This window comes from Suricata suricatta, chromosome 9 (assembly GCF_006229205.1).
Source record: "Suricata suricatta isolate VVHF042 chromosome 9, meerkat_22Aug2017_6uvM2_HiC, whole genome shotgun sequence".
NCBI lineage: Eukaryota > Metazoa > Chordata > Mammalia > Carnivora > Herpestidae > Suricata > Suricata suricatta.
Window position 1 is genome coordinate 122,176,964 of NC_043708.1, and position 23,260 is coordinate 122,200,223.

General features: G+C 40.8%; 1 protein-coding gene and 1 long non-coding RNA gene across 12 annotated transcripts in view; one reads left to right on the forward strand and one right to left on the reverse strand.

Moving 5' to 3' along the window:
* The window catches only part of LINS1 (lines homolog 1), a 24,793-nt gene extending 13,391 nt beyond the window's left edge, over positions 1 to 11,402 (forward strand). For 4 of the 7 annotated variants that reach the window (XM_029950900.1, XM_029950902.1, XM_029950903.1 and 1 more), the window contains 6 exons: positions 1,775 to 2,178; positions 2,288 to 2,377; positions 3,244 to 3,385; positions 4,236 to 4,826; positions 6,221 to 6,392; positions 8,172 to 11,402. In XM_029950900.1, the coding sequence (XP_029806760.1) occupies positions 1,775 to 2,178; positions 2,288 to 2,377; positions 3,244 to 3,385; positions 4,236 to 4,826; positions 6,221 to 6,392; positions 8,172 to 9,027 (2,255 nt within the window). In that variant the 3' untranslated portion in view covers positions 9,028 to 11,402. Of the gene's footprint in view, positions 1 to 1,676; positions 2,179 to 2,287; positions 2,378 to 3,243; positions 3,386 to 4,235; positions 4,827 to 6,220; positions 6,393 to 8,171 lie in introns of all 7 variants that reach the window. The other 3 variants (XM_029950905.1, XM_029950904.1, XM_029950906.1) reach the window with 2 other exon arrangements.
* Positions 1 to 19,351, reverse strand: part of LOC115301201 — a 21,639-nt gene extending 2,288 nt beyond the window's left edge. Inside the window, exons 1-4 of one of the 5 annotated variants that reach the window (XR_003913013.1) lie at positions 19,260 to 19,351; positions 6,904 to 6,996; positions 6,255 to 6,378; positions 148 to 211 (exon numbers count right to left, since the gene is read on the reverse strand). This is a non-coding gene — a long non-coding RNA (uncharacterized LOC115301201). Of the gene's footprint in view, positions 1 to 147; positions 212 to 2,776; positions 2,933 to 6,254; positions 6,379 to 6,903; positions 6,997 to 19,259 lie in introns of those variants that run through there. The other 4 variants (XR_003913015.1, XR_003913017.1, XR_003913016.1 and 1 more) reach the window with 4 other exon arrangements.
* Positions 19,352 to 23,260: the final 3,909 nt, after the last annotated feature.

Genomic DNA, 23,260 nt, shown 5'->3' on the forward strand with positions numbered 1-23,260 from the left:
CCAACCCAATGGAAGTGACAAGCCTCCTAAGATCCTCCTGAGAGGACTGAGGTCAGGGCATTTATAACTGGGCTGGAGAAGCTGCTCAGTCCCTGGAGTTTATTAAGGGATAGATTGTCAGACGACAAAATCATCACCAGTACACAATGAACTTTATCTGCGATTGTATTTAACTCATTAACTAATGAAAGAACTAGGCAAATGTCACCACCTGTTTAAAGAGGAAAAGTTAAAGAGCCACCTTAGTTTATATGGAGTGAGGAATGTAGAGATCAATTTACAAATAGAAAGCAAAATTGGCTTTTCCCACTGAGGGGAGGTTTGCCCCTCCACCAGATAATTACCTTATAATAATTATCTTATAATTACCTTATAATAATCTTTGTTCCCCCATTACTCTCAAGTTAGTTAACATACAGTGTAGTCTTGTATTTGCATGCTGATAGACAACAATCATTTGCATTGCTATCAGTAATCTACAATTTACAAAGGTGTGAAATAGCTCAAAGGCTATGAAGGATTGAGTCCCAGAGGATGAGATAATTCCCTGAGGCTCAGCATTCCATTTGAAAGGATGTTCAATAATCTCTAGCTTCTGCCAAGATCTTAAATTTTTCCTCAACACTCACTTACTCTTTAGTAACTACATTAATAACTCCTATTACTCACACTCATAATGTTTTCTATTCTTCTATCGGTGATGGTCCACATTCCCTGCTTTATAAGCCATGCCTGACCCCTGACCGCCTCTCACCACTCTTGCTGGTTGGTCTCCATTGTCAGAGTCGGGGCACCCAAATGTCTAAAGTTGTATCCAGCTACCAGTACAGTGTGCTCCCGTTTGAATTACTTTTGCTTATTAACATCTTGTGTTTTCCTTGGGATGGCATTTTTAAATTTTTTATTTAATGTTAAAGTGGTTACTAAGAATCTTTATATTATCACTTAATTTGAAATTGGGAATTAATCATCATAACCACAATAGTTTGACCACGTTAACTCTCTGACTAGGTTTCACCTGTACATTGAAGGTGAAGGTTTTTTTTTTTCTTAGTTTATTTATTTATTTTTGAGAGAAAGTATCCCAAATAAGCTCCACGCTATCAGCACAGAATCCAGTGCGAGGCCCAGTCCCATGAGCTGTGGGATCGTGATCTGAGCCAAGATCAAGAGTTGGATGCCTAACCAACTGAGCCACCCAGGGCCCCTGAGCTGAAGGCTAATGAAGTGGAGGTGGCCCCGTGAGGCTCAGCCTGAGTGGGTTTGCCCCCCAAGGGAGCTGCTGGAGGCATCTAGTGGGTAGAGGCCAAGAATGCTGCTCTGCCGCCTACAAGGCGCAGGCCAGCTTCCCCGTAACAGAATTATCCAGTCCCAAGTGCCCGTGCCAAGGCTGAGAAGTCCTCATGGCCCACTGAAAAAAATGTGACAAGGAAGGTGAAGTTTCTGCTCTGATCAAATTGAAAATAATTTTATGGCCTTAAATCTTACAGAAAGCACATGTTTCGTTTTTATGGTCTTAAAATAATGTTCTTATTACCAGTTTTCCATTTCAGAAATTAAGCAGTCGGCCTTACCTTTAACTTGAGAGACTAATGATTAAGTGGAAACAGATGCCTTTAACCTGTACTACGATATATATCACACTTGTAATTTTAAAATTATTTTTCCTGTTTTAGGTTTTACTGAAGAAACCTCTTAGAGATTTATCGCATTTCTAAGATTAATATTTACAGTTTGGAGTTGTCACCTTTCTCATGAGCTCTTATTTTGGCAGTCAAAATGAAGGCTTGCTTTGAGGTGTTAGAACAATTATACAAGAAGGTACTTCTGGGAGCCACACTTGAAAATGAGAGCCACGATTACATCTTTTATCTCAACCCAGCATTTTGGGGTCAAGATTGCCCTACAGCCACTGCTTCTGAATGCTTCCATCGTCATGGTGTCCAAGGCAGGCCCCAGCCACCCCGTGCCAAGTCGGCTGCCATTCCTGTGGCGTCTGTGTGTTTGGAGAGACCCTCGGGGATGCGCAGCGCCCGGGAAGTAATGCTCCTTCAGCTAACAGTACTCAAAGTGATGGTAACCCGGCTACTGTCTGCTGAAACTGACTCCCACGCAAAGGCAACATACCGAGATATCATCAGAATTCTTTTAAAATCATCTGACATTGATTCTACATTAGTAAGCCATTTGTTTCTTGTGGGGTTTTTTTTCTTTAGATGCAGATTTTTAGGACAAAAGGTTTAGCAGCCTCTGGCAACCGTGGATCAACTTATTTGTTTTCCCGTAGACCTGTATGTTCCAAAACTCGGATAAATTGTTATGTCACATGGCTGCGAAGTGCCTTGCACTGCTTCTGTATTTCCAAATGAGAGAAGAGGTAAGTACGATAAGTAATCAAATTATGTTATTTATTTTATAGTTTCTTTAAAATTGATCTGTGGCACTCGATTTTCCCCTTCAGATAGATGTTTGCACGAATAAAATGTTTGCTCATATAAGGACATTTAAATCCACAGAAGTGTAAGAATGGAGTAATATAATAGTGACTTGTATCGAAGATTAGAGTCTTAAATATGTTGTAAAATCATTATAAATCAGATTTTTCACCTGAAGGATGGGTTTCAAGTGCGTCCATAACTTTCTTCAGCTTCTCAAAAGAACGCGCAGGCCTGCTTCCTTTTCTCCAAAAAAAAGATCTAGGAACTGCTCCTGAAGACCAGGACCATTTTCACAGGTTTAATAGAAATAAAATTCTAAGAATTTATTATTAAAAAAATAATAATACAAACAACTTTGGATTTTTCTCTTATCTCTGAATTCGTTAATAAATACAAGTACCCACGGATTTATTTCAGCCATAATTCCTTGTGCCTTTCTCAAAGTAACATTTTTTTCCCCTAAATACAAAAAGGTGGTATTTGTCGTAGAAAATCTGGAAAAGGAGAGAAAGTATAAAGAACAAAATAAAAACCACCCATTAACCACATATTCTTCCACCACCTAGAAGGAATCACTGCTAATATTTTCATGGTCCTTGTTGAGCTTTTATTGCTATGGCATCCTGAATTTTTTTACTTACTATTAGGATATACGTGTCCTTGTTTTTCAAATACTGTGGGGTTTTATTTGTTGTTGTTTCAAGGGAGTAAGAAATGTTTTACGGAGCTGTATTGTTTATAATTGGTAACTTGAAATCATAAAGGAAATTTTGTATTATAACTTTTTTTGTTTGCTCGCTTGTAGATAGCTTTAAGTAGTTCCTGGATTGCTTTTTGCCAAACAAATCTTTCTGAATACCCTGAAAATGAGAAAGCAGTATACTGCCTCTGGACCCTGACTTTTATAATAAAAGAAATCCTTAAAGACACATGTTCGCAAAAAGCAGGTACGAATTATGGTCCCCCACAAATGCCATTCTTTTGCTCCCAAGGGGTGTGATGTTTATAATGAAGATTAAAACTTATTTTACAGCATCTGATCTGTCCTCATGTCTGAAAAACGAGTCTTCCTCCAAATTTTTTGATTGAAGATACCTTTTTAAAATAAAACATCATAAAACAAAAATTAAACCTCCTTATTTTATATCCCTTTCATAATCTGATGCGATTGATATTTGTAAAAAGGATAATTAACCATGGTCATTAGCTGTTACTTTGTTTGTTTGTTTGTTTCACGTTTTCATTTACATTCCAGTTGGTCAACAAACAGTGTAACACCGGCTTCAGTGATTCATCACTCACATGCAACACCCATGCTCTTCCCAGCTCGTGTCCTCCTTACTGCCCATCACCCATTTACTCCCTCCCCCAGCCGCCTCCCTCCCAGTAACCGTCCGTGTGTTCTCTTTAGTTAAGAGTCTGTGTTTTGGTTTGCCTCTCTTTTCTTTCTCTCCCCTGTGTTCACCTGTTCTGTTTCGAATTCCACATACGAACGCAGTCCTGTGGTCTTTGTCTCTCTCTCGCTGACTTATTTTGCTTAGTGTAATTCACTCTAGCTCCATCCACGTCTGTGCAAATGGCAAGATTTCTTTTTGATGGCTGGCTAGTATTCCATTGTATATAAAAACCTCTCTTATTAGCTCTTATCCTGTTTATCTTCACTTGTTCACATGAGTGAAATAATCCAAATCCATTTTTTATCTTGTAAAGTGATAATATTTATAAAAGTTGAATTGTAAATTGTGTCTTAAGCCTTTGTTTTTCTGGTTGTTTATATTACTGTTTTTATCATTGCAGAAATTTTAAAGCAGTTCCTGACTCCTTTTGACACTGTTTTGGAAGTTTTTTACAATTCCTTATTTTCTCAGCATTTTGAAAGCTGCCAAGATACCTCAAAAATAATAAACAGCTTGATAGGTTTCCTGGAATTGCTTGAATTTCTTACAGCTTCCAGAATCCATCTGAAGCTACATTTCACTTGCCAGAGGATTTTCTTTTTGAAGCCTTCTTGTGTGCTAGGTGTAGTCACCTGGCCTGTTCAGGCTTTTGTCAAAAGGCAGTTCATCATTTTCATCAAAAAGTGCCTTCTCTGGAAAGTGGGTGAAGATCTGCGTGGGGGGTCTGGCCCTGCCCTCATGCCCCCAGATCAGCACTTAGATGCAGACATGTTGGCTTTAGCCGAGGCTGTGTTGCACGCTGTGGATGTGGGCTTACTGAGGACCCTGTCTGTCCATGGAAAACCTCCCTGCTTCGGTGGAGAGGAAGTTCACCCTGCACGTGAACGTGTCCCCGGTGCAGATCACGTAATCCTCAGGGCAGCAAGCCTGCTGATCATTAAATCCTTAGAAATCAAGTTTCAAAACTGTGTTTCAGCAAATGAAATGAAAGGTAATTCTCTGAACTCCTTTGGCATGCAAAGTAACAAGTAATTGTTTAGTGATATAAAATAATTCGTAATTATAAAATCTCAGGACTGTATCTCCACTAACTTAATCTACATGTTATCATAGTTATAATTTATTACATTTTCTTTTAAAAAAAAGAATGAGAATTCCCTTAAGAAACATGTCAACTTTGGGGCACCCTGGTGGTTCAGTTGGTTAAGCATATAACCTTCACTTAGGTCATGATCTCACGATTCAGGAGTTGGAGCCCCCTCATTGACAGTGCAGAGCCTGCTTGGGATTCTCTCTCTCCCTCTCTCTCTTCTCTCTGCCTCTCTCTCTCTTAAAATAAATAAACTTAAAAAAGAAGAAACGTCAACTTTTTGTGGACTCAACTGAATTTGCATAGCATAATTAATAACGAAGGATAAAAACAACAAGATGTTATTGAGTAACTTCAAGGCAGGTGATAGAAGCCTGTCCAATTCAGATATGATTCATATTTTCCTTCATAAAATTGGAGTGGCTACTAGTGTAGATTATCGATAACTAGGAAATGAATTGAAACTAACATGTGAGAAGTTACACTGATTAAGAAATTGTTGCATATAATATTTCGGATCATAACTCAGCCCAAAGACTTCTGTTTACATAAAATACTTAATTTAGGTGTTGGTAAAGACATGTCCTCCATTCCATGTGATAAAAAAGAATAGTAGACATCTCTAAACAAGTAGCATACAGTTTTAGTGAAAGGTTTGAATTGTAAGCAGTGACTTCCCTGCATTGCTTTGAATGGATACCATTTACCTTGTAATTACTACATACTTAGATATCATTCTGTGCAGTAATAACTTACAACACTAGGTGGCATATGGTCTACAATTCAGAGTTTTAAATTGCAGTTACGACTCGCCAAAACTTTTTTGGTTTCTGTGCTTAATAGTAGTCTTTCTTTTAATATTTTAAACATTTAACCAATATTTTTCCCTGTTATTTTGAAGGCAAAATGACTTTTGCTTGGTTGCATTTAGTAACAGACAGCTGCAGCTTCTAGTGAAGTGATTCCTTTTGTCTACTGCTCCTTCATTTATGTGTTTTTAGCAAGAATTCATGTAACTCTTGCTTCTCAGAGAGAATCCATTATTTGGCACTTGCAGCAAGTAGATGATCTGGTTGTACATTTTAATTATATCTTCTTGAATGAATCACTTTTTCCCTCTGATGTTTAGTTTCCTAATTTGCAAAAGAGAGATAGTCCCTCACAGGATTTTTGAAAAGTGTGAATTTTGGTGATAATGCATGCTGGAATACTTGGAATGCTATAATTTTATATGTAGGCGAGATATAAATGCATTCCTAAGCTGTTGCCTACTCTGAAATTTGCATTTTTTGAAGTTGATTTACAGAATTTCATGGCTGAGTTACTGACCTTCTTAAAGCCTCACCTTCAGCCCCCCCTTCAGTCACACAATCCATGTGAATGGATCTCCAGGGTCTTCATAGAACAAGATGACGACATGCTGGAGGCCGCCAGGGCATCGTTGGGCATCTACCTAAAGTTGATCGGGTTAGTATATTTTAAAGTAATTGTAACTACATGCCAGGAAAGCAGAAAACATTTTTAATAATGTGCTGGACATACTGTTTACTTTCCATCATTAAGGGGGAAAAAATCCCTAACAATCTTGTGGTTTCCGTATAAGTTCCAGTTTTTTTCTTTAACCCCGCCCTACATGAAAATGAGATGACATTTGAGTTCTCATTATGAAAACTTGGCTGGGCAGGCGGACCTAAGGTCGTCGAACCAGACCAGGGTCCTGGAAAACACGGGTTCTGGTTCAGCTTCCTCAGTTTCACCTGTGCGATCAGGAGTACGTTAATACCTTGTCGAAACCTTAATTTAATTGGTGTTGAAAAAACGCTTTTCACCCCCAAGACGAACTTTCCCGTAATGAGCTTCTATGACTTTCACCTTTTTTAAAGGTAAATGCAAACTTGTGTGTATCCAGAGCAGCAGCTCGAAAGTTTCATTTCAGTATACAGCGGAACCGGGGCTGAGGCCGACCCGACACAGATACCTGAAGTTGGTCACGACGTCTGGCTCCGAAGGACGCGCTGTGCCAATCGTGGTCCTGCTTCATTAGAGCAGCTCTGCGCGGGGTCACGTCATCCTGTGGCAGATATCTGTAGTTGGTTACGAAGTTAATAACTGATGACCTTTTACACCATTTTTGCTCCGCTTTATTAAAGCCCTAAAGTATTTGCTTTATTTCCATTTCTTTCTTGGCTTCAGAGAAAGGGATTTCTTACTAATGACCAGCGGTGCCGCGTCCCGCCGCCAGTTCTGACGTGCGTTATGGCACTGCTGGCGGTGGCTGCCTTCAGACTCTAAGTGTTTGGGGCCAGTTTTTCAAAAGGTTCTAATCAAGAACACAGAATTCCTGCATGTGATTTGAGTTAGGCTCCAACACGGTGAGACACAAATTCAGTCTGAAAATGCACATGCCTATTAGAGTAGATCTTAGTTGTACTCAACGCTGACTTCTTCCTCCTGAGGAAAGAGGAAACCTCTGAATTAAATTTCTAACTTTTTTCAGTAATGTCCAGAGAGGCATGTGCTCATGGCCGACGTATTTTTCCTAATGTCTTTGTATTCGTTAAGATCGTTTGGTTGTAAAACGACCAATACGAAAAACACAAAAAGGAATTTATTAGCTCAGAAATTCCAAGGGGTCATGTTAGCATCAGACATCACTGTGTACACAGGGGTTCAATCACGTCGTCGGCCGTTGCTCTTTCTCTCCGTGCTCTCGGGCAGCCCAGCTTACAGCAGCCTTACAGCTGCAATCTCTAATGGCCCTAGAAAGTCCTGGTTGGTGGGAGGTGGATCTGATTAGTTTGCTTGGGTCAGATTCATGTAAGGAAGCAGTCCTGTAGCCAGGAGCATGAGGCTCTCTGACTGGCAGTCTGGGTCCCGTACCCAGCCCTACTGAGGAGAGTCTGGAAGGAAAGGAAGGAGGTCAGTCTCCAGCCCCGGCCTTACTCCCTGCAGCTAGTTACCTATAGGCACGAGGAACTCTCATGTCAAGAGACAGGAAGACAGAGGACTTGGTTTGGCAGACAATAACTAGTACTACCAAGGTCCCTGGATTTTACTCATTTTATTGAGTCGGGTTATTAGAGTTTGTAGAGGAAGAGACTGTTTTGAATTTCTTTTCTTTTAAGATTAAGTGTAGATTAAAAGGTAATCTGATAGGTGAATTTGTGGTGTGTGAATTATATCTGTTAAAACTGTCATTTTTGTAAAAAGTCCTTAATCTGAGATCTCTGTTACCTGTATTTTCAGAGAATGTAAAGCTACTGAAAGCTTGACCCAAGAAACAGAAACGTGGAAGCATCACACACATGAATATGGCTATAACCCACACTGCGTTTTCGTATTCTTGCTGAAAAATATAGGATTTGATCCTTCAGTTCTTCTTGACTTTTTGATTTCTTCGGAAACCTGTTTCCTTGAATATTTTGTTAGATATTTAAAATTACTACAAAAAGACTGGACTAACTTTTTCACGATCTGCAAGTATTTTGACGTGACCGAATCTAAAAATAACAGAAGTATTTGTGCTCGCAGCCGCCCAACAGAACTGAGCCCTTCGGCTGCCCTTCGTCGTCACAGAAATGCTCGCGCTTCCGCCTCCTGGGCTTCCGATGCCTCTGCCAAACCTCCAAGCCAGCCCGGCACGTGCAGGGAGACGTCAGCCATGCTCCAGGCTGAGAGCCCGTCTCCCCCACGAGCTTCCCAAAGTCTGGTAGATTATGAGAGCTCTGGGGATTCTGAGGTGGAAGGCACAGACCAGTGTTCAGCGAACAGTATACAAGTATCTTTGCACCAAGAACCAAGGAAGAAATTTCAGGACACGGTTGGAACAAGTGGGGATAAAACAGAACTGAGCCTGGAGCCTCCGTCAAGGCCTCTGGTTCCCAAACAGCCTCATACTCCCTTCTCCGCTGATTCTGATACAGCCCCAGATGACGTCTCTGAAGTGGGCATGTCTTACAGAACGCTGAGGTGCTTTCAAGAGCTGCAAGGTGCTGTTGACCGCTTGCAGAAGAAAAACCTCTTCCCATATAATCCCACAGCACTTTTAAAGTTGTTAAAACATATTGAGGCAATATATAATGAGAGTATGGACGCTTTGTAAAACTGTAGCATTTTATTACAGGAGCTGTTCTTCCCTAATATAAATTTTGCCTTAATGAGAGAATAGTAAAAAAACAACAACAAAGAAACAAACAAAACACCCTCACAAGCATTCTCTAAATCAAGCCTGTTCTTTTTGTCCTTCCGAAGTATCCTAGTGACTGACAAATATACATCAAATGACAAGTCGCCTGATACAGTTGTACGTCACTTTAAATGTACCGGGTTCAAATTTGGGATGGTTGTTCTGTTAGTTTGCTAGGGCTGCTATAACACACCACCACAAAGCTTGGTGATCCCGACAAGACACATCTATTCTCTCACAGTTCTGGAGACTAGACTTCCATAATCAGGGAGTCAGCAGGGCCATGCTTTCTCCCGAGGCTCTAGGGAAGAATCCTTCCCTGCCCCTTCCTGTCCCACCACGCTTGCTGGCAGTCTGTGGTCTCTGGCCTGGAGCTGTGTCCCTCCAGGCTCTTCCTCTGTTGTCACAGGTTTTCCCAGTATGTGTCTATCCAGTCTCCCTCTTTGAAGGACACCAATTATTGGATTAGGGTCCGCTGTCATCAAGTAGGAGCTCATCTTAACCTACTACATCAGCAAAGACCGTATTTCCAAATAAGGTCACATTCATAGGTTCTGGGTAGATGTGAATTTGAAAGTGACACTGTTTAATCCAGTATTATTTATTATTTCCCTCTGAGGTCTTTACATGTAATATATAAACTCTCAGTGATTATCTCTCTGTATGGTCTTTTCTGTGAAAATGAGTCCATTCTTCAAAACAGACTTTTCAATCACTAGATCATTTTCCTATTTAAAATCACTGTGAGGTGCACCTGGGTGCCTCAGTGGCCGAAGGGTCCAACTCGCTTTCAGCTCAGATCATAATCTCACAGTCATGAGATCAAGCCCTGTGTCAGGCTTAGTACTCATTCATGTGGAAATGGAAAGCTCATGGAACTAAATAGAGGACTGCTAACTGAGACAGCAATGAGATGCTCATGTTAACCAGATGGAATGCAGAGGGCAGGGGGCGCCTGGGTGGCTCAGTTAAGCATCTGACTTGGTTTTGCCCCAAGTCATGATCTCACGGTTCATGGGTTTGAGCCCCATTTCTGGCCCCATGCTGCCTTTGTGTAGCCTGCTTAGGATTCTCTCTCTCCACCTCTCCCCTGCTCACACTCTTTCTCTCTCAAAATAAATTTTTAAAAAGAAGAAGAAAAATCCACAGGTCAAAAATTTGCTAACAGTTGGTATACAATGGGGCAGTTCCTACATAATTTAAAAAGCACATTAAAGAATGTATATTCAGAGATGTTCGATGCATATTGTTTGTAAAAGAAAAAAGCAGAAATACCTGGATAAATAATATATATACTCTATAGGATACTTTGTGCTTGTGGAAAGAGTGGGCTATATCCATGTTTGCAGAGATGAAGTATCTGCAGGAGAAAACAAGGGTTATATGGGGCTCCCATCTGTTTAAGAAATGGGAACAGGACGAATACACTTATACATTTATATATGCTTTTGTGTGTTTATGAGCTACTTCTATAAGAATATAAGAGTCCTAACCGGTTGCCATGGGAAACCAATCTAAAGGGGATTTGACTTTTCATTATCTTTTTTTACTCTTTTATTTAATTGTTTTTAACTGGGTACATAGTTTTGTTTTTGTTTTTAGTGAAAGTAACTTTTTTAAAGAAAAGCAAAAAAACCCCAAACGAATCTTTATGCTCCTAAGGATACACACATGTTGAATGCCTTGAAAGTCACGTGTGGTTTTGACTGACCTGTGTTTCTCTATAAAGTTAATAAGGAGCCATCAGCCCCTTTTAGATCTAAAATGAGGGAAACACATACGCTGAGTGTTGGTATTTCAGTCTCTGACCTTTGGGTGTGGGTCAAGTTGTCAAACGCATGTGGAGTCCTGTTAGTGGTCAAGGTGACTGATGTTGGCTATCCTTGGCCATTCAGAGTACCCAAGAGCTCTTCTGAGTTAGTCCATAAAAGAACACCAAACTAGTGATAATGGCATGAGGAGTTCCCAGCCCGTGGTCCCACCGCTCAAGTGAACACATATGTGTATCAAAGAAAGCACAAAATATCATGAGTCTAGCTTATTTTTGTAACTAAAAATACCAACAGATAGAGCAGAGTCCACATTTGAGTGTACGGCTTGATGTAGTTTCGTAAACAGCATACCTGTGGAACCTGTGGAACATCAAGAAACTCCCGACACCCCAGAAGTCCTGCTTGGATCCCCTTCTGGTCACTATCCACTTGTAACCATCCCGAACTGGGATAGCATAGACTAATTTTGCCAGGTTTTGTCTTTTATATAAATGGAATCATAAAGTATGTGTTCTTTTATGTCTGGCCTCTAACTTTATTTGGGAATGTGTTCAAATTTGTTTTTTAAATAATTGCCAATGAAACGCCATTCAGCTATTATTAGTAACAAAATACTTTTAACACCAAAGTTGTCTTGGCATTCCCAGCGTGCTTGGATGGTGAAATTGGCAAACTGGTTGAAACAAAATACAGACTCAAACAGGTTATGCAGGGCCTTGTGCAACTGGCCCCAACCTGCTTCTCCAGCCTTGCCTGTCAGGTCTCCCCCCACCCACTGTTAGCAGCACAACCTTCTGTCATACATCCTCGTTCATCAAGCCCCATCTTAAATGTCAGGTCTGTGAAGCCTTCCCCTCCTGTTCTGGACCATTAGATCTTAACATGCTTCGTATTCTCTGTGTTCTTTCCTGTATTGTGGGGTTTGTCCCATTATATTTTAATCATTAGCCTCCATTTGCCAAGCTCCTTTTACATAGTCCCTTGTGGATAGCATCATGTCTGTGCCATTATAATGTCCCACAAACGCTGACGAAATGGGCTAGAGCCCTCTCCAAGGACTTGATAATCTCCTGGAGGAGACAGGTGTGCAGAGGCTTATATTTAACACGCACACAGCACTTCCTGTATCCCAGCCACTGTTTTAAGGGCGCTAGTAATCCTTGCCATTATGTTGGAGGGCAGTAATATCATAATCCCTGTGTTGCTGACGACCTGAAGTGACTTGGCCAAGATCACCCAACTGGTAAAGTGGCAGAGCCCAGAGAATGGATCGAGGCAGTTTGGTTCCAACGTCCTCATACTGTTCTCTGTGACGTCATGCTAGAAAGGGATGTTGGGGTCAGATCATCCAGGACTTTTGGGGCTATGCTAAGGAGTATTGACTGTTTTGTAGGCAATGGAGAGCTAATGGGGTTTTTGAGTAAATGACTGGTTTTGTGTTTGGAAAAAAAAAAAGTGACTTCTATAGCAATATAGTAGCTACGTGGACAAGCAGCAAGATTAGAAAGAGTCCTGCAGGAGTCCCCCTGGAGTCAAGGGCAGTGGAAATGGAAATGAGGCAGCAAGCCCTGGCTACATGCCTACATCCAGCTCTCTCCCTCCAGAGACCCACTACAACAGGAGTAAAGGGCAATGAGATGCAAGGACTGACTGAACAAACCTAAGAAAATCAAATCCTTGGCTCAGTGAAGAAAGTTGAGCATCTGATTACCAGGTGCATCCCCCTGAAGACAGGAGTATCCAGCACTGCACTGTGTACCAAGGGATGGTTTATTGAAAGCCTATCTGAGAATTACCTCTAGATTCTCTGCCCAGTTTCGTGTAGCTAAACCATTGTGCTCTCTCTGACTCCCGTATGTAAGAGGCTTATTTCCCAGAGAGTAAAACAGAAAACAGACTCTTTGGATGAGGGAACACCAGGCACAGCTAAGGACAGGCGTATCACCCTGAAAATGGGATTAAGTAGACACATACTGCAGGTTGAGAACCACTGTCGTCCCCAGGCTTCTCCCCCAGGAGACCAGATGTCACTTTTCGAACCAACCCAAGAAAAGAGACGTAAAGCTATATTGGAAGGTTCCCCAAAGAAATTTCTCACCAAGTCACCCCCCTCTGAAGCCCACAGTCACAAACCTTACCCATACACATAGACCTTCTGATGGACATTTAAGTGTCCAACTCTTAAGTATGCGTGAACAGCCAAGGATCCTCGGGCATTTGGGGAAAGTCTCTAACATGGAAGAGAGGCCAAAACAAACTAGACAGATTACGCCAGGAGGAAGTTAATCTATGAATATCCTCAGAGATAAATGGTTATAAAGGATATTACATTGAAAAAATTTTCATATAAATGAATAATATGATAGAAATGAGGGGTGCCTGAGTGGCCCAGTCAGTTAAACACCCAACTCTTGATTTCAGCTCAGATCATATCACAGTTCATGGGTTCAAGCCCTGCATCAGGCTCTGTGCTGACAGCGTGGAGCCTGCTTGGGATTCTCCCTCTTCTCTCTGCCACTCCCCACTCATTCACTCTCTTTGTCTCTCTCAGAATAAATAAACTTAAAAAATTTTTAATATGATAGCAGAAATGACAAATTCAACAAAAATGTAGTCAAATTAATTTGAGGAAATCTAGAAAGTATAGCAACATGACAGAAGATGGAAAACAGAAGAGAGAAACTAAGAAAACTTGAGGACCAGTCCATAAGTTTCAACAACTGGGTAATGGAAGTTCCAGAAAGAGGAAGAGAGTACTAACAAAATTCAAGAAAAATTTCCAGAACTAAAAGACTTATGTCTTGAAACAATATTCACATATATAACTGAAATGAAAAAAAATCTAAATTTTTAAAGGGGGAGACAGGACCAACCAGAGACAAGTGCCATTTTTTCACTTGTGTGGGTGAAGATGCTGCTGTTCATGGAAATAAGGAAGTAGAAAGTCTTGTGAGGGAGGATACGAATTCAGTTTCCCCTAAGAAACTTCAGACACTGTCACCCACACATGTTGATGTCCAGTAGACAGACAGAAGTCCCATGTTGAACGTGAGGATGGCACTCAGGCACACATGGAGGGCAGTTGCATACAGGTCTGATCAAAATCACAGGGCACAGTGTGATTGCCCTGAGACCCAAATGAGGTTGGAGAAAAGGCCTGATAGAAGAAGAAAAGTGAAAGGCCAAGGACAGGAGAACAAGAAATAGCCTGAGGAAACTCTGAGGTGTTAGAGCTTTAAGAAAGAAAATATATATGGCACTGAATATCTCTGAGAAGAAGCCAATGGACACTTTGACCATTAGGAGGCTGTTAGTGAAGTCAGAGAGAGGGATTTGGTTGGTCCAAGTATGTACAGGAGAGGATGAAGGAGAAAACTCATGGACAGTGGTTTTCAACACATTTGTACCACCTCAGTAGCTGGAATTTTTGGTGGCACCTTTGAAGTGGTACAAAGGCTGAAAAGCAAACTATCCGAGTTAACAATTTGAACACCGTCCCCAGAGGCAATGGTCTTGTCACCAAGCATCTCCTCAGGCTCTGGTCTGACCTGCTGCTCCTCCCACCTCTTCTTGGGTGCAGCCAACTCGGACTGCTCAGGTGTTGGGAAACTTGACCTAAATACTGAACTATAATGGGTCTTGTCATTTATGACAGTATAAAGTTGTCTTGGTCTATTAAAATGTCTATTTTAAAACTGGGGTTGATAAAATGCCTTTTCTGACTATGTCATCATAGCCCAGACAAACAAACCAAGTCTAAATTTTTCTTGATTATGGAGCTGAACAATGCAGATCAAAGCCTTTCCAGTTAATACCATGTACCTCATCCTAATTACAAAACCAACTAGAATGCTTTTTTTTTAAGATCTGGGAAAAACAGTGATCCCTCTCTAAATTTCCCATTGATATTGAGCTATACCTAGCAGTTTGAACCAAACTGTAGTACACTAACTTCGCGCACTGAGTAAAACACGTGTTTGTGTACAGCCAGTATTGCTTGCACTTTTCCATTTGGAACTTTAGCTTTGTTGCAAAGAAAGTACGGTTGTTTTTATATATAATATTTGAAGAACTGAGAAATGGCATGTGATCAGGGTATGATTCCTTTCCTGGTGAGAAAAGTTCAGGTATTTTTAGTCTGGTTTCAGACAAGAGTCCATTTAGTCACTGAAAGCCATAGAGTTTAAAACATGCATCTACATTAAAGATATCTTCTAGGCCTGGTGCCTAAGATGGCCTGTGGCTTCGTGACAGTGCTTGTGTTTTTTTTAAGTGCTCTACACCTTCTGTCAGGCATATTTCTCCCTTGAATCCCATACGATGAACACACCAGCAGCACGTTTATGATTACTTATGACTTTGTTTTTTTAAGGTATTCAATAAATTGTAATAGGGACTGGCAGGTTTCCTGGGAGCTTAAACTATGTTTATTTGCTAAGAAGAGAAAAGTATATTTTCTACCTCTAAATTGCTAGGTAGTAGAATAGCTTTCTTGTATAAGATAGAATTGGAATTTTGACTGTCAAATCTCTTGTAAGTTACAAAATGCTTTCTGATTTTGTTCTCTCTACAATAAAGATATTTCCCTTACTCTCTAGATTGGTGACAAGTAAATTATTTTTGATGTCATGTGGCATCTTTTGCTTGAATATGGCATATGCCCTCTTGTGTGTCACTGTTGATATGTATAAGGAATGATTTGATGATTACATGGAAGGGAAGAAAACTGGTAACTGGAAAATAAGATTAATTGGCAACAGCCTTTCTACCATATGGTTAAGTCTCATTACAAACTAATAGTAGAATCAAAGTAACATTTGAGAGTAATCACAAAGAGCCCAATTCTCTCCACCGTCCGCATGGGCCAAAAAAGAACGTCAGCACACCTTTAGATGGAGATTTGGAAATGGATCTTGAACAGTGCTCTGCATGTCCTTGATTGGCATGAGAAAGAAGTAGCCATTGGGATTCCATCCATTCTTTTAATAGCATTGCAAAAAATAAATGGACAGCACTGGTTATTTTGTTCTTTAATGGTCTGTTGTGGGGGATGGCAAAGGCCCATCTCCAGTGAAGATGTGTCATTGCAATTGTTATAGGTCAGTGATGACATATTCACAGTGGGAGGCTGGACTCACAAACACAGTGACATGGCATTTGGAATAGTGATTATGTAGAACAGATGACTCTGTGGAATCCTTGTACAGTGTGCATTGTCTACCTGGACCCTGCAAATTGAGTTGGGAAAACTGCTGTAGTATCTAAAGAAAAGTGCCTTGGGATCATCCAAGACCAGGGCTTGAGGTTCCCCCCCTCTATTATGTGACCTTGACAACTAAACATTTTGGAATGATTTCTTTGGTCTGACCATGTGTAGTTGACCATTGAGCAGTACAGGTTTGAACTGCACAGGTCCACTTGTATTTGGGATTAAAAAATATATATATAGCATAGTACTGTGAATATATTTTTTCATCCTTATTATTTTCTTTTTATTTTATTTTCTTTTATTTTTAATAGTTTATTGTCAAATTGGTTTCCATATAACACCCAGTGCTTCTCCCCACAAGTGCCCCCCACCATGACCAACACCCCCCTCCCTCCCTCCCTCTCCCCCTTCAGTCCATGGTTCCTTTTCAGTATTCAATAGTCTCCCTTGATCTGTGTCCCTCACTCTCCCCTGCTTTCTTTCTCCCTTCCTCTCCCCATGGTCCCCTGCCAGGTCTTCTTAAAAACATTTTCCTTTCCCTAGCCCACTTTATGATAAGAATACAGTACATAAGACATAGGACATACAAAATATGTGTTAATTGGCTGTTTATGGTATCAGTAAAGCTTCTAGTCAAGAGTAGACTACTAATAAAGTTTTGGGGGAGTCAAGTTATACATAGATTTTTCTACTGCACAGCAGTCAGCATCTCAAACCCCAAGATTTTTCAAGAGTCAACCACATAAACAGCAGATAAATAAATCAATTTTATAAACCCAATAAAAAAGTTTTTTTAATAATTGAAAAGTTATTCCTTTTTATTGAAGTATAACATACAGTTTTAACCTTACAGATGATTTTTGTTGTCATAAATGACCTCTTTGCCATTTCAGTTTATTCCTCCTTGATGTTTCCTTTGTCTTTTCTTGGGTTGCATATGGGTTGTTAGTAATTGGTATTTATTTGTACAAATAATTTGTATTTATGTCTTGTAGATACTTAGAAATCATATCTACTTTTTTTTAACTATACAAATCATTATCTTTTTATGCTTTTAAAAAGGATGTTTGAAAATTCCTTCTTCTAGTCACCAAAGCCAAGACCAAAGCCATAAGCATAGACTCCATTCTGCGCAGCATTTCATTCACTTTCACTTCCCTGCCTCCTCCCCTCTCTGGCCATTGCTAATGTCATCTGAACTCATAAACCAGATGGGCTATTCCCCAAAAATTTGTACCCTACATATCTTCTCCAAATTTTACTTTTGCCTTTTACATTCCATTTTATTATCATTACTATACTTATTACTATTTTTATATTTATCACTTAATCTTCATTCTCCTTTCCTCTCTCTCACAGTGTGTCCAGTGAGCTAATCTTAATATTGATTCCTCTCCAGGTAAAGTTTCCAGGAAGGATGACTGATGTATGCCTCAGCAACTTTCCTAGGAAGATGGGTATATTTTCTGAGACCTTGCATATCAGACTGTGTCTTTTGGTTGCTATTCCTTTTGTTGACATAAATGACTTCGTTGGGAATAGTTTTTTTGTGTTGCAACTTTTATTAAACTGTTGTCATTTTGCTTCATTGTTTTCTAGCCTTAGTTGTTCTGGAGGAGAAAGGTGAGACCATCCTCAACTGATTATTTCAACTGGGTTAACTGATTTTTGAGTGGGTGCACCCCAAATAATTTCATCCTCGAAATGTAAAATTCTGTCAAAAAATGAAATTTTGTCTAGATCTTGTTCTTTTTTGAGTACTCTTGCCTAGAACTTGAGTCTTATATAACATCCTAGATATTCTTTTTGTCATCATTTATAGGTTGTTTCTGTTTTTTTTAATTTTTAAAAATTTTTATTTATATTTGAGAGACATAGAGAGAGACAGCAGGAGCAGGGGAGGATCAGAGAGAGAGGGAGATACAGAATCTGAAGCAGGCTCCAGGCTCTGAGCTAGCTGTCAGCACAGAGCCCGACATGGGGCTCAAACCCACAAACCGAGAGATCATGACCTGAGCTGAAGCCAGACGCTTAACCAATTGAGCCACCCAGGCGCCCCAAGTTTCTGCTTTCTTATCTAAGATGCTTATCTTCCTCTCTTAGCACCTTGATCTTTGTTCTTCTGTGTATTCTGAGAGAACGTCTAACTTTTTACTTCTTTGTACCTGATTTTATTTTCTCCAATGTCAGTTCAACTCATTATCACCTCCAAAGCAGGTGTTAAATCTGTGATTATTTTTCCACTTCTTGAAATCTTTCATCCATCTCTATACATATATTGCCTGTATCCCAACTCCTTGCTTGCTACTTTATCTCATCCCAAGCTGTACTTGATGCCTTTTTATTTTTATTTCATGGAAAACATAGTAAGACCTAACAAAACTTAATAATTAATTTACTTATTAGTAAGAACATACATTTTCTAAAAGTTTTTGTGTACTTAAATAGCAAAAACAGCTGTCATTTTCTGAGCACTCAACTTTTGCCAGATATTATGCTAAATACCTCATAGACTTGATATCATATGATTCTTAGAACACCCTGCAAGGAGGAATTATTACCCTCTTTTCACTCATGAGGAAATTTGCATTTTAAAAGGCTATAAAAAAGCATTTAAAAGTCCCGAGGTCACATATCCCAAAGTTAGTAAATTGAAGAGTCAGAAATTGAACCCAGGGCTGCCTGGCTCCAAAGCCGTTTTCCTTACTGCTATCTCCTGTAGAAATGATTTTCACAGGTTTATATTTTAACCAAATAGTCAAAACTATAATGTTCCTTTTCTTTTGCTGGAAATCTTTCATTGCTCCATTTTATCTATATGCTATTTGTTGATCTCTGTTAATTCAACCTTGTAATGAGAGATCGCTGCCTACCTGGGCTTAAAGAATTATTCTAGAACGGCTTCCTGCTTCCTCTCCCGGCACCCGGAAGTTGTGAACACTGTGTAGACCAGCTGCAGTGTTACTTACTCTCCGGGGAGGTTGGGTAGTGGAGTAACAAGGGCACCAGGTTTGAAATTATTAGAAACCCAGATTAGAACCCCAGATGAGCTTTGTACCAGCCGGACAGCTCGGGCAAGTCACTCAGCCCATGGTACAGGTCTGTGTTACAAGGTCAACGTTAACCTTGTAACATTAACAGAAGTCCAGCCCAGGTACAGTACCTACCTTGAACCTGGTGCCCGCAGGGGAAGCTGTTGTCCGAAGTTATTGTTATTCCCTTTGCAGTGTTCTGATGGCCTGTTGGGGCTCCCCACCCCCACCCCGGCTCCCGCGCGCCCCTTCCTGGAGAGCTCTCATCCCAGGATGCACCGCTGCGCTGACCCTTGGTCCTGGCTCTGCGCGCTGGAGTCCCGGTCTCTGAGCAGAGGAGAAAGGTGCGAGGGAAGGATGTGTCTCCAGGACCCTGGGGGTGGGGGGGGGGGGCTGGCGGATTTCCCTGTCCGAGCGGACGCTGCGCTGGCTGAGCCCAGCCCCTGTCCCCACGCAGGCCTAGGACATGCCCTGGGTCCCTGTCCCCGCGCAGGCCGAGGACGTGCCCTGTGTCCCTGACCCCTCTCAGGTCCGAGACCGTTCCCTTGGTCCCTGTCTCCGCCCACGCCTTGTCCCTGGCCCGTATCTCTACGCAGGCCAAGGCCCTGTCGCTGTCCCCATCCCGCACAGGCCCAGACTGTGCCCGGGGCTGAGTCGCTTCCCCATTTTCCTGCAGCCCACTGGTACTGGGCCTTGAAATTCGGTTAGGCACAACCCAGGGCTGCATTTTCTCATCTTTGCCTTTGACTTTGTGGGTTTTTGTGAATCGCTGGGTTGGCTCCATCTCTTCTGGATATTAACCCCACCCTGCTGAATACAGATCTGGCCCGGGTCACTGCTGTTTTCTGTGGTAGGGGGCTTAGCAGGGAGCCTCCAACACTGTCCAGAAATGAACTTGAGAGCCTGACTTGATCCTACAAGCCTGTGGCCTTTGTACCTCTGGCTGGGAAGCCTCTTTGAGTGGGCTTGGTTTTGGTCAGGTAAAAGTTACTATCCCTACTTTCAAAAAATACTGAAACTACACCTTTATTTACTCTAAAATTCAGGAAAATGTATCAAGGGTTTAACCTGTGCTTAGACTTGGTAGTAGGATTCTCTTCCTCCTCATAGTCATAGTTTGGAGACTGAAATTACCCTCTGAAATTTGAGGCTTATCTAAATAAAATGTCTTTAAATTAACTGAAATGAGAAAAAAAAATCTAAGTAGTATGTGGAATTACAGAAAGGGTAAAGCAATCCAATTAGGGAGCGGGGCCCTATAAATTATGCTCTATCGTCTGGTAATGAGTCAGTAAAACAGTATAGTAGGTCCAGACCAGCATTTTTTAAAGAGTCAATATTTGACTATAATAGACAATAGAATAAATCACAAGTAGTATGGGTAAGTATTGTTTTGTGAAACTTTGGTTTCAGTTATATATATTTGTAGGTATATTTGTACCACGTCACGTTGTAAAAGGTATGTATTGTGGATTACATTTAAAAAATTAAGTTACTGCTTTAGACCAGGATAAATACATTACCTAATACAGAAAGTACACTTAAGTAGTAATAACCTATCTTAATAACAATTGTTTACATGATTGGAACTGTGGAAGAATCAAATGGTATTTCTGTCCTCATTAGCTCTGGGTTTTACATTTACTTTACATGTATTAGCATGGCCTGTATCTGGGTGTCTGAGCCATCACATTCAGTATAGATCATACTGATATGTAAGGAATGGGATGGCAGAATTGCTTCACTGTGTGAGATCAGCCCCTGGTAGTAAGCAATTATGAGAGCCACCAGCCATCCTTGTTACTGTGAAGGTCTGCACAATTTACAAATACTTCTGTTCCTATTGTGTGACTGTTTGGGGCTCTTTGCCTTACATTGTCCCTGCTCAAACCCAGGTCGACCTGTCATAACAGTGCAAGAATTTTCTCATTTGTTCTGGTTGTTGTGTTACTGTCTTGGAAAACTTAGGACCTTGATGCAGAGCGTATCTGAGGCCAAAGTTTTGCTGTCGACAGTCTGGTGGTCTTCTTCTCAGCAGTGAAAAAAAGATTTCTTAAAACTTTAACTAAAATCTGAAGCCCTTGGTGCTCATTATAATAATTATTTTCATATTTCGTTTTTGCATTTGTTTGTTGAATAACTTGGATTTTGATTTTAAGGATAAATAATGAAAAGTTTGGACTAGAGTTGTTGGGGGTAATTACCCTGTGTACGATTTATCCACAAAAGCAGTTGGTGAAGGGAAATGCATTTGGTTTAGAACTCTACCAACAGGAGTCTAGAAATGACGAAAGAGTGACCGACCAAGGCAGTCTGATAGGCACGATCCCACAGGTGGTCAACACTCTTAACCTCAAGCCTGGGCGTTGTTTCTAGTGCCCCGTGGAATACAGTCTTTTGTTCATAAGCAGGCAAATAGGCGAGTGTCTTGTTCATGGGAATAAGTCTTACTTGGCTGACTTTATGAAACTTAGTCTGGCTTTTTAAGAAGTTTAGACCAGACATTTACTTATAAATAGCTAGTATTCTCTTTTGCAAATGAGCCTTGCAGACAGTTTAACATATGATCATGCGAACTATTTTTATTGTAACCATACTTACAGTTGTCATAACTGCTATGGCGTGGTGTATATATATACATATATATATATATATAGTATGAGGTAGTATGTATAACTCCATTCATGTATGGATGAATGAACGTATGTATGTATGAATGAATGAACGTTACAAATTATTCATGTAAACGTTCCGTGATACATAATATTAGTTTTTAGTAAAACTTAATTTTTATACCTGGCTTGTTTAAAGAGGAACTAGGGGGTGCCTGGGTGACCAAGTCAGTTAAACATCTGACTCTTGATCTCAGCTCAGATCATTATCTCATGGTTCGTGAGATTGAGCTCTGCGTTGGGCTCAGTGCTGGCAGCGTGGAGACTGCTTGCGATTCTGTCTCTTTCCCCCTCTCTCTCTTTCAAAATAAGTAAACAAACATTTCATTTTTATGTCTTTTTTATTTTTATTTTTGAGAGACAGAGAGAGACAGCGCGAGCAGGGGAGGGTCAGAGAGAGGGGGAGACAGAATCCGAAGCAGGCTCCAGGCTCTGAGCTAGCTGTCAGCACAGAGCCTGACGCGGGGCTCGAACCCACGAACTGTGAGATCATGACCTGAGCCGAAGCCGGCTGCTTAACCGACTGAGCCACCCAGGCGTCCCAAAACAAACATTTCAAAAGAAAGAAAGAAGAACCAATATTTGGTGGATTTATTTTAGGAACGATACGAGACATCTGCTGTGTCAGTGGACAGAAATCATCCTATCTTATGAGACACTTTGTGGCAGCACCCAGTAGTGAAACAAGTTATGTGACATCTGAATCTCTAATTCAAAACCAGTCTAATGTAAAAGAAGTTAAAAGGGTTTCTTTTTCCTGATGTGAGGTCTCAATAGAAGCCAGTGAAGGACACTTTGTAATCAACTTAGTGTATATAGTATATACACAGGCCAATGACACTGTGCAGCCACTGCTGGGGTCTAACACTTTGGAAGACATTTTCATGAGAGAAATCCAATGGGCAGAGAAGTTAGGTTACCAAATATCAGGCCATTGGCCTGTAGATAGTCTCCCAAAGAGAGAACAAATGGATGCTGACATTCAGGGAATGTGCTGGCCTTTCCAGCCTTAGCCAGAGCTCGAGACTGAGTAGCTAGAGAGCAGGAACCATAGCTGCCTTGTTCTCTGTGATTTCCCTATTTCCAGGCACATAGGAGATGCTCAATAAATAAATGTTGAAGGAAATGAAAATACCATGGAAGGAGGAAGAGCAGCAGCAAAAGGTACAATCGATTAAAACATAGGGGGAAAGAGTATTATCAGATCCTTGACTAATATTTATTGAGGGTCTCCTATGAATCTGGTAGTGTTTCTGGGCTATCTGGGCCCATGGAGTGTTTACAGCCTAGTGGAGACAAGGCACATACCTGCAAGTGTGTGCGTGCATATGTACACACACTCATCAAGTTGTGTGATGGAAGGATTTTGTTCTATACTCGTAAAAATGGGGCTGCATATAAAATGGGGCTCTTGGTGTCATTCAGATAAGTGTAAAGGCTCAAGGAAGAGAAAGGGTGATTCAG